Source organism: Amphiura filiformis, chromosome 11, assembly GCF_039555335.1.
Source record: "Amphiura filiformis chromosome 11, Afil_fr2py, whole genome shotgun sequence".
In the NCBI taxonomy this organism is placed as follows: Eukaryota; Metazoa; Echinodermata; class Ophiuroidea; order Amphilepidida; family Amphiuridae; genus Amphiura; species Amphiura filiformis.
In genome coordinates, this window is record NC_092638.1 from 6,852,714 (window position 1) to 6,864,856 (window position 12,143).

Genomic DNA, 12,143 nt, shown 5'->3' on the forward strand with positions numbered 1-12,143 from the left:
AATGGGTGACTCCATTTGAAATCTACACCCCTTGTGTGGGTGATTGAGATCATGTCTTCCATAGGGGGTGTATGGATGTCAAGTGGAATAGCCCAATGTGACATTACCTTCTGCATTTTCACAAAACATTTTTATTTTTAGACATTAACAAATATTGTTCACTCACTGTGTTCAGTTTGTAGATGTTCTTCAAAGCTGAGTTGTTTACTTTTTGAATTCATAATACTTTCACAAGCACCAATATCTGAAGGAAAAAACCCAAAATGTAATCATATAAATATGAAATTGGTTATTTTTTCAAACATGATTTTTTTGGCATATTTGTAATGTTTACACATGTCCCATCTTACACCTAAATGGAATCTGCAAAATTTGTTGTGTCTGTAGTTCAACAGGGCAATTTTGATATCAAATCATAATTATGACTTTAAGTCCACCATGTTAAACGGCCAAAATAGCCAGTGGGGTTTCTTTCACTTTACCTTGATATTTCAGCTTAAAGTGGACAGAAACCATTCCTGGCAGTTATTACTAATATTATTTCAGCATTTTGGGTAGGGAATAACAAAATTAAAATTTGACAGAAATAGAACATTCAGGTTCTTGTTTAATATTAATAGTTTGATGTTTCTTATTATTTTACGCTACGATGTGTTCTGATAGAAGCCAAACATAGCCTATTTCACCCTTTTTTATTTTGTCATTAAACTTTGGTACCCTAAGCAAGTATTTTGCTTGGAAAAGTATACCCTTTTTCCTGATTTTTGGCATTTTTGACACCCTAAACAGGTACAGCGCTGTACTTGCCCAATGCTGAAAAACAACCCTCTTTACTTGTTTTTGTACACGAGCATGGTGACCATATTTGGAACCAGCATAAAAAATACATTCAAATAAGTACAAACAAGCCTACAGTTTTTGTCAGGGAAGAACGGCAGTTGTTTACATTTTGAGAGCGTGCACAGCGTAAACACAGAAGTGGGGTTCTGATTGTCTGACAATCATAGCAACAGACCGATAATCTGATTGGCTGATTATGCATCCAGGACACGCAAAGCTCCGCGTATGTCGCTCATTAACAGGGCGCTGACGTCAATCTGAGCAAGGGACTGCCGTTCTTCTCTGAAATCCGGTGTAGTATTGGTTCAGCGGTTCTTAAGACAGCTCTTAATATTTTGAGACAATATCTCAAGACTTGAGAGTATTTTAATGTTGAAGCCTATGGCTAGCACGCAGAGCATTAAATATCCTACTTACGAATACTGAGAGACTTGAACTGCTGCTTGAGATCTTTCAATTCATTCCTAACAAACTGCTTCATGTCCCTAATATCGCCACTTGTTCCCAAGCTACGCCCTTTCTGTAAAACACAAACATGTAGAATTATATCACACATCAAGAAAGTCAAACAGGTCATTTAACTGAAGACAGCTGAAGTAACAAAACTGAAATTTTCGGGAGATAATCACTACTCAATCACTCAATAATTACAGCAGCCTTTATTACAGGGGATCGTTTATTACAGACAATACAGTATTTGTAATGTTTGCACATGTCCCAACTCACACCTAATTAGATATAGCCAAATTCATTGTGTTTTAGGACAACAGAGCAAATTTGAATTAAAGTCATACTATGACTTTAAAGCCCCCATGGAATATCACAGTAAAGCAGCTATTTTTTTAGAAAGCAATTAAAAACATTTAACTCTTTAGTTTGGCTTAAAATGACCAGAAACTTTTTGACCAGTTCTTACAAATAATATGTTATAATATTTGGCAAAGAATAACCAAATTAAAATTTGACCAAAATCGTATATTAAGGCTCTAAAGGAACCTACTACTGTAAAAGTGGCAATTTTTGTGTGACTATTTTTCACCCTTTACCAATTTTTAATTGTTTCCCTTGTTTTTAAGTTTGCAATTGAAGTTTCCTTACATTGACTTATACAACAAAGGAATATATTCGCACAGTACAAGCTTGGAACGCAAAAAAACGTGAAAATAAATGAAGTGCGAAAATTCCAGTTTTACAGTAATCCAGCTGTATCTCTTGTCTAAGGGTTGTTAATAACTAAGTCAAAAATGTCCACTTACCTCATAACCTGACTGTACAAATTTAGCTTGAGTACTCAGGTAACCAAACACATTGGATATGTGACGGCTGCGGATTTCTTCAAATATCTGGATAAAGAAATAGGTCAACATTTACATATTAAGGGTAATAAGGTTGAGGATAACCATAGCCTTGGTCCATCCATTTTAATCCAGTTTTGAAATCTAGTAAATATCCACCCAAACCTTACAACCAATGATTGTTTAAGTCTAAAAATACAACCTAAATCATTTTCTATTTTAGTCTACCTAATCATCTTGTCAGATCCAACATCGGGTATATTTGAGAATTATTATTTATGAAAAGTTTACAGCCTTCTCAAAATATATATCACACTATTTATCTTCATTTTAGGGCACTGACTTGCATGACTGAATCCTGGCAGAACCAAATCCATTCTCAAAAATATCATCTGGGAAGATCCCTATCTAATAAATAAAATATATGCATAATCAATTCCACTATCGTTTTTGAAGTGTATATGTATCCTAAATCCAGACAGATCATACCTAGAAGTTGTAGCTTACTTTGTCCAATATGGTATGACAACAATCCCCACCACATAACAAGCAACCCTGATAACAGATATGTCTAACATGGAGTAACCAATCAAAAACAAAATCAACATACTTGAAAAGCACACACAATGATTAAGTAATACAGCCATCTATACTATTTTTCACTTTTGCGAGGCAGATGTCAGTGCACATTTCATTGGGCGCAGCTTCAAATCATGAGTGTTTGCTTAAAACGCTGGCGTACACAGCGTTTAAAGAAGCCACATAGATACGCATGAGGTGACGCTACTGTCTCGCCAAGACAAAAACTATTAAAGCCATCAAGACATGCAAAAACAGTAATTCAATATCCTACCATATCATTATAATCTAGTAGCAAACGTAGACTTTTTCCAGTCCCTGTCACCTCAGGTGTGAACTCACAGTAACCTAAGAGAGAAATTACACAGAGAATTTATCAGTACCATAGTGAATAAAGACTAGTATAGACATTGAAAACTTAAACCTGCACTTTAATTAGCATGTTGTGAAGCCTTATTCAGTAATAATGATATGTTTTGTTCAATTGCATATACGTGTTATGCATGATTTTTATCAAAATGGTTACAAATTTTACAATACACACATAAAGGCCTATATATATTCCATCTTTTGTGACAAATTCATTAATTATTCAAGTGTTAAAATCAACTATAGTTATTGCAAACACTACTAGCCAATAGAAGAGTTAAAATATTTGGTATGAACCTGCAAATCGATCCTTGTAAAATATTTTCGTCAATCAAAGTTGATTCTTGTAAATTTAATAGTCTACAAAGTACATATTTCATATTTGGCAAGATTCAAATTCTCAAACTAAGTGACAATAATTTTAACCTTGAAGAAATCAATATATCTGATCATCTTCTTAGGCAAATTTCATTTTAGTTGGGGTGCTATCAGGCATAAAAGCAGTAATTCTGCATGCACACAAACACCCTATAATGATTGAATGGGTAGCTACACTATTTATAGCCACCTCTTGTAAGCTTACTTACCACTCCTTATACCAAATGTCTCATCCACAAGACCCTCATATGTAGTCTGTGTACATAATGCTGAGACATAGTCAACATCCCTGTCCATTAGGAATATATGGCCTATTTCTTTCTGGTTAGCATCTCTAGGGTGGTCTTGTAAGGATTCTAATCTATTGGCTAGTTCCCATACCATCTGTAACGATAAAGAGAATCATAAGAATTGAATGCAAACTTTATGCAGGAATTGATCTAATGGGGTTCTTAGTGCAAAGGTGGAGTACTGGGATGTATGGCAGATTCAGGCAAACTTTTCTGGCTTTTAAAATTGATCAGCTCGTAATCAGCAGGCCTTATAACACGCAGATTAATATCTATATCTTTTATTTTGAGAATTGTCTTGTGACATGCAAGCATCACAAATTATTCATTCAAGTCCGATACGTTGTCTATTTTCTTTAACAAACACAATAAAGACAAGACAGGTCAACTATGACACTTTTAACGTGGATCTACTTTTCAGAGTAGCGAAAAAAGCCTAACAATTCTCGCCGATTACGAGCTGATCAAACTGTATATGGGTAACCAATATCACAAAACTGGTTTACAGTAATAGGGGTAGATTTTCACATTTTTTCAAATATCTGGAAAAAGATCCAATTTTCCTTTCTTTCCCTTCTTTTTTTTTTTATTGTTGTTGCAATTTTTTTTTTTTTTTTTGCAAAATGTGTGAAATTTCTCCAGAATTTGCCTTCATTTTGAACAGAAATCATTGTATATTTTTGGGTCTCTTTTTTGTCAAATTTGATATACTTTCAGGATATGTTTTTTAATCCCAGCCGTAATTCCCTACCCAATCCAAAATCAAGAATCCCATATGGGAATTGGGTTGATCTATATAGGATTGGTGATGAGGATAGCTCATTGTAGTGACCATAATTTGTTATTATTAAATACAATTTTACAATACATGTAAGGGGAAAACGTATATTCCAATGGCCGAGTTTTAACAAATATCATAACAAAACATAATTTGCAAGATCTGGATGTGTCCTGTTCATTGAGGTACATTTTGTCACTATCAACCCATGTTGCTTTACAGGGTGTGCTTGAAAGAACTGTATCGTCGGAAACTTAATTATTTGGGTCACAACTAAATTATTTGGGCCACAACTAAACATAACTAAATAACTGGTGTGGTTGAGGAAAAAATCAGCTGTCATATATTTTTTGAATTTTGACAACTGACCACACCGTTCTTGAAATATAAGAATTTTACGAAACTCCCTCATTTTCAAACTTTTGCACAGATTCAAATATCAATTTCTGATCTGTATTCGTAGTGCTAATCACTGTGCATCATCAGCGCATGAGGCGTATATTGTCATTGATAGATATTTGACTCCATGGAACGGATTGAAAATGAGGTAGTTTCACAAAATTCTTTTATTTCAAAAACGGAGCGGTCAATTATCAAAATTCAAAAAGTATGTGATAGCTGATATATTCCTAAACCACATCAATTATTTAGTTATGTTTGGTTTATGCCTTAAAATATCCAAAAATTCAACTCCCAACGATACAGTTCTTTCAGAGACACCCTGTAGATAGCAAATCAGTACTTTGAACAGGTTCCCTTTGTTTTCATGTTGAGAATAGACTAGCTAAACATGGATCGATAGTCCAGAAATAAACATCTTTTACAAGATCTGGATGAACGCTATTCATTGAGGAACATTTCATCACTATCAACCTATGTTGCATCAGTACAGAAAATTGAAATGGAAGAAATGCCTTATGGGAAGTGCAAGATATCTTCTCCAATTTCCAACAATCCTAATGAATGTTTTCTATCACACGCTACACTATTTACCTGTGAACATCTTCCTTGGTAGTAAACGTGAGGAATGGTACCAAATAATGACTGCAGATTGACTATGGATGATGCTACGGTGTGCAACCAGGTCTGGTCACCTTCCTGTGAAGAGAAAAAAAATTGCTGAAAAATTTAGATTCATATGTCAATACTTAGGCCTAAAAACAAATTGTTTAATTGCCATAACCTGACCAACCCTAAAAATAGGCCCAACCATTGATTTTTTTTCTCATTTTTTTGCACAAAAAAAATTATTTTTTTAATTTCAATTTTTAAATCTTTATCATATGCAATTTACAGCTTAAAATGTGTGTGTAAACAAATATTGATAAAAAAAATGCAGACCAACTTACCCTATTTTTTTTCATGTTACGCCAATCGAACAATTTTTATTTTTTGGCCTTTAAAGTAAGGTACAGGGGTGTGATTCAAAGCTTGTGAAATATCCAGAAAAAAGTAAAAAATCCAGACAAACAATGTGAAATCGGGCAAAAATACCCTAAAACAGGCCGAAAATCGATAAAATTGCGTACATTTTGGCCACAAAAATCCGGGAAATTTGGAAATTCCAGACAAATCACATCCCTGAAGGTAGTGTAGACGGCAGCAGAGAAGACAGTGTGTCAGGTGAAGCCCTTGTGCCATAGACAAGGGGCAAATAAAATAATTGAGCATCCAATGACAGGTGTGGAAAAGGACATGATTGCGGGATGTTAGTTCTGTCAAAGACGGGAACACTTGAATGAAAGGTTGTAAGTGCTTTGATATCACTATGCATTTACAACCTTCTCGCATTCAGCTGATGCGCCAAGTATTGAGCAAGCTGCACCATGCAGGCTATTCCCCAGGTTTTACCTTCATGTTTCTCTTGTAAATGGCCACGCACTATTTAAATGGGCCAGAAAGCTTGTACATGCACTCTTTTGTGTTTTTAGATTTCCAGTGGTCAGTTCTTACAGCAATTTTCAATGAAATAATAGAACAATAGAAGACTGCAATGGAAAAAGTACCAATGTGCAATAATTTAGTTCCACAAAATGTCAGCAGTATCTTTTTTACAAGCTGTAGATAAAAACCTTCACTTCTTTTTTTTTTTTGTGCTGTAAACATTTGTGTGTCAGTTGTATTTATGCCTAAAATTATGACTGAAAACATGAATGTTTGCAACCTATAACAACAACAACAATACAAATATTTGAAAAGATTCTGACATTGTCTTTTTTCAGAACAATTATAAGTGTAGGTATTTCTGCCACTAAAGTATTCAATTAAAAAAATTACTTCTTAGTAAAAGTCTTACCAGAAAGAATCCAGGGAAGAAATCCGGTAGTTCTAATGAGAGAATATCTCTGTCTAATGGAATCAAATCCAGCTTGAATTCATCACATGTCACATCTGTTGAGATACAATTACAAATATTGAGGTCATTGTACAGGGTATGCAGGGACTGTCTTTTGAAATTTGCAGGAGAGCATTAAATAGCTCTCCTGTGGCCTTCAAGGAGAGCTGTTTAGAGCATTTACAATAGAATGTAAGGAGAGAATGGTCAACTAATGAGAGCTAAAAATCACTCTCCTATATTAGATTTAAGGAGAGCAATAGAGTGTTTGCTCTCACTCTCCTCAAAAGTCAGTCCCTGGGTATGCTTCTCTCTTCTGGTAACTTGAATTGTGAATTGTGACATTCTGTGTCAGTGGCCTCAATGCCAGATCACTCTCCTATATCAGATTTAAGGAGAGCAGTAGAGCATTTGCTCTCACTCTCCTCGAAAGGCAGTCCCTGGTATGCTTCTCTCTTCTGGTAACTTGAATTGTGAATTGTGGCATTCTGTGTCAGTGGCCTCAATGCCAGATAAGATTAAAATGTGTGAAACCTGCTAAAGCTGACTTTCTTTTATGAACTTGTAAACATGTACATAAATTAATCTGAACCCATAACCTAAACAACCCATATCCCAAACCTTGACTCTAAAAAGGCAAGGTTGTAGAGGGTATTTTCAGAGATTAATCGAATATGATAGCTAAAAATAGTATGTAATGATATGAAAGCTGCCATTACTCTGCCCTTGGTGTATCATGGAACACTCCTGTGATGTTTACCAGGTTTATCGTGTATGATGCTCGGTGTTCATGCAAATAAACTCTGTTGCTTGCTGCATACAAAGTTTTTGAGTCTCATATGAGTGTATTTTTTTCAAATGTTGAACAGGTATTTTATTGATGATTTTTAGTGCAAGTACAAATGACATTCATGAACTAAACTTTTAAAATACATCCTAATTGACCAAGAATCCCATGATCCCGAAGAAAATGCACTTTCAATCACTAGAATATCAAGGTGATTGCACTACACTGTACACAATGCTGATTTCAGAGTCAGGATGCTGGGTGTGTTAGCGGAGCTAGCGAACATTGATGGTCACCAGCACCCCCGACGGCGTCCCCATGCATGTACCAGAGGTGCTGAAGTGGATCAAAAACAACAGCCTGAATCATTTGATAAAATCGAATGTGGAAAGTAGGCACAAAGACCAGCAAAATTTACTGTCATGGGCCTGGTATTTGGTAATTTGATTTTTACACTCTTTACATCTAAAAGCAACAATTATCAACCCCTTTAAGTGTTTTGTCCCATACAGAGATGTTATGGTTTGGAGAACCTTTGAACTTAAAAAGCCCACAAAACTATTCAGAACTACTGACATCACACATCCCTGCTGACTATATCCCACTGTACACACAATATTCTTACAACATTGATTTATTCAATTTGTGAAACTAGATACTTGCCTCCAAAAACACCTTCTTCTTCCAAGATCATTTCACACACATATAACTGTAATTAACAATCATACGAGGGGGTATCCAAAAGTTTTTGACATCACCAAGAAGCGAAGGAGCTATATCGATGAAATTTTGTCAGTGCAATTACTGGTCCTTCTCTACATTATGGTCCAAAAATGGTCTCATAAGTATGTTTACTTTAATACAGGTGGCGCTGGATGGGCAGTAGGTGCATAACCTGTCATGGTGAAAATTGAGGCTCCACTGGCGTGATGAAGTTCCTTCATTTGTGGCTGCATCATCCAGAAAATCTATGATGATGAAAGCGCCCACACGGTGATGATTGCTCATCTGTGAGGGACTGTGCTTTTTTTGGAATTTCCATTTACAAATAGCAACAGTGTCCATCATGATGAGCAATCATCAGAAAGTGGAGATAGCTTTCATTTCATCATAGATTTTCTGAGCATTGCAGGCCTAACTGCTCAAATGCAGGAACTTAATCACGCTAAGTGGTAGGATCATCTTTCACCATTTTACAGGTTATGCGCCTACTGCCCATCTAGCGCCACCAAAAAAAAAAGTAAACATACTTATGAGACCATTTTTGGACCATAATGTAGAGAAGGACCAGTAATTACACTGACAAAAATTTCATCGATATAGCTCATTCGCTTCTGGGTGATGTCAAAAACTTTTGGATACCCCCTCGTATATGAAGTTTTTATTATAACACAGAATAATAATATCAAAGGACATTAAACACTTCCCATCACACATGACAGGGTTAAATTTCCTAGTGCAAATATGTTGATGAGATACTTTGCAAAAATCGATTGTGAAAAGTGACAGGTTGTTGTTCTTCAACAGTCAACTTAGTAAACATCTACCAATAAGTAATTACCCCTCCACCTTAATGAATGACCATTATTCCAAAACAGTTGATCTTATGCCAAATTTGGAATATACTTTCAAAGTAGAATTTCTTTCTGTGCATTATGACACCTCGTTTGTTGCGATTGGCCCAATATTGATGTCGCAGCATACATTTGAATGAAACAAACACCAGATTTGAAAGTTGCAGCAAAATCCTATTGGCCTGTATTCAGTTTCCATGGAAGTAAATGTTTTCGGCTCTAGGCGACAGAATAAAAAACGGGCAGACAGACCTTTCAAGTAGGGTCGGTCAGGCGCTTTTTTCTTCTGGAGTCTAAAATTACCCTAAAATTTCGCCAAAATCTGACAAATCTGTTTAAAAAATAATAAAAAAAACAAAAAAACACGCAAATTCTGGTTTGGTCTGGCCGTAGAACAGGGTTTTTTTTTGTTGCCTTATTGGATTATTCTTCTTGTTTCATGAATTTGGAGTTCAAAACACGTGACAATCAATAAAAACAGACATTCACATCGGTGGTCATCGATAAATTTAATCCAATATTGGGACCAAGAAGGTCATACGAAGTGGAAGACCATGGGGTTACATCTGCTGGTAACACCTCCCCATCAAGAAAATTTTGATTATAGCTTTACCATTGAAATGACAACTTGCAATTGTAGGCCATTTAGAACCTTGTTGGTCAGAAAAAAAAATTGAAATACTCATGTTTCAATTTGATATTACATGAATAATGATCACTGATGTGAATATTAATATTGATAATTGTTATTGATTATCACACAAAAAGGATAATCCAGTGAGAGCTGAACAGATTTCCTTCAATGCATACTGAATACAAAGCGATAGGATCTTACTGCAACTTTCAAATCAAATAAATGCTGCGGCATCAATATTGGGACTATTGCAACAAATGAGTTGTCATAGTGCGCAGAAATAAATTCTGCTTCCACTGTATAACCCAAATTTGGCATACGATCAACCATTTTGCAATAATGGTCATTCATTAAGGGGGTAATTACTTATTGGTAGATATTTATAAATTAAACTTGTATTTATACATAGATAGTGAAGGATCTCCTTCACTATCTATGATTTATAGCAGTTTCAATTTGTGTTATTATATTACCTTCCTTGGTACAAACAATATCTTGTATCTTCTATTCCTTCCCATCTTCTTGTCCCAATTGATCTGACCTGTTGACAACAAAAAAATCAATCATTTACAATAATCTGATTTAGTAATGACACACAAACCTTATTAATGGTTTTAAGATCACATCAAGCTAACTGGAAACTGTGTTAGAACAGTGGAAAGTAAGAAACAATAAGAACATATAGATGAGTTAATTTGCCAGGCAATATGTGTACACATCATAACAATTTTGATTGTTTTTTTGCCTGGCGGTATGGGTGCTCCTCATATTTTATTATTATTTTTTCAACTTTTGCCAGAAACTGCTTCACAGGCATATTTAGTGGTATGAATCCTCAACAATGAAATTTCAGATTTTTCAACAATTTTCATGTCAAATGTAGAATTGTCATTTTATGTGACAATTAGTATTACAATTTTTTAATGCCAATTCTTATTTTTAAATGTGGGTTTCCGATGCATGCCTTTTTAAAATCTGATCAGTAAACTACACACAATCAAGTCAAACCAATTCAATGTCAATGGTTTATTATGATCATGGTTCATAGGAAGTGAAGGTCTCTATAACACTTCCCTATCACAGTTGACAAACTATATTTTATGCACACAATTGGGTTGTTTTGAGCTACATTTCAATTTGGTTTTAAGGTAGCTGGTTTGTTTATGCAGACTGCAAATCAAACCAACAGATTCCAATTTATACATTCCAAAATTTACCTCTCGCAATTACTCTTTCAAAGTACAGTGCAAAATTGCGATATATTCATCTAGATGAAAAGCATTATCTTGCAATTCAGAATATTCACTTTCAAAAAGTTTTCCTATCCTAGCAATTTGCAGTTGTGGAGTACAATTTGCCTAAGCAATTCTGGCAACATTGTGCACAACTGGAAAATCCAAGTTGATAAATATAGCATAGACAGTTTCAAACAATTCACCAATTTTTCTTCATTTTGCTGCGCATAAAGATACATTTCTGTACTCCACAATGGCTTTGATACAGTGTGTATGTGTCATTGTGTACCTACTGCTGTTGAATTGTACTTGCATTCAGCCCAGAAATGGACAATCATCTGAGAATGAAAACTCATGTTATCCAAAAGGAAGTGTTGCTTGTAAAATGTGGAATCGTACTAATATGGATTGTAAAGAAAGAGGTCTAGACTGTATACCACCATTACGGAATGCTGCTTCAATCAACTCACTTGATTTAAGTGAGAATAAACTAAGTGCTATTCCTGATTATGCATTTAGTGGACTTCACATGTTGCAACATTTGGATCTTTCTAACAACAATATATCATCCGTACATGATGGTGCATTCACTGGACTTGGTGAACTATTAACTCTGCAACTATCTGGCAACTCCATTCCTCATATACAGGCTAATGTATTTAGCAGCCTTCACAAGTTAAAGCATATGGACCTTTCTTCCAACTATATATCAGCATTGCATGATGGTGCATTTACTAGACTTCATGAACTAGTAAGTCTTCTACGTCTTCTACTACTTCACAGCTCTATTTCCCACATACAGCCTAATGCATTTAACAGTCTTCAAAAGTTGCAGGATATAGAGCTTTCTTACAACCATATATCAACATTGCATGAAGGTACATTTTCTGGACTTCAAGAGCTACTAAGTTTGGGCTTGAGTGGCAACTTTATATCCTACAGCAGTGAGAAAACCTTTAGCACACTTGGCAAACTTACCAGCTTGTATTTAGATGGAAACTTTTTACACACTTTAGATGGCGAACCTTTTCAGGATCTTATCTCACTGC

At 35.2% G+C, this 12,143-nt stretch overlaps 1 protein-coding gene across 1 annotated transcript in view; it reads right to left on the reverse strand.

Moving 5' to 3' along the window:
• LOC140164286 (vacuolar protein sorting-associated protein 33B-like) overlaps positions 1–12,143 on the reverse strand; it is a 43,211-nt gene that overhangs the window by 24,284 nt on the left and 6,784 nt on the right. Inside the window, exons 5-13 of the mRNA XM_072187556.1 lie at positions 10,333–10,400; positions 8,315–8,360; positions 6,826–6,920; positions 5,523–5,627; positions 3,671–3,845; positions 2,989–3,062; positions 2,097–2,183; positions 1,258–1,360; positions 167–244 (exon numbers count right to left, since the gene is read on the reverse strand). Of these exons, the coding sequence (XP_072043657.1) occupies positions 167–244; positions 1,258–1,360; positions 2,097–2,183; positions 2,989–3,062; positions 3,671–3,845; positions 5,523–5,627; positions 6,826–6,920; positions 8,315–8,360; positions 10,333–10,400 (831 nt within the window). The remainder of the gene's footprint in view (positions 1–166; positions 245–1,257; positions 1,361–2,096; positions 2,184–2,988; positions 3,063–3,670; positions 3,846–5,522; positions 5,628–6,825; positions 6,921–8,314; positions 8,361–10,332; positions 10,401–12,143) is intronic.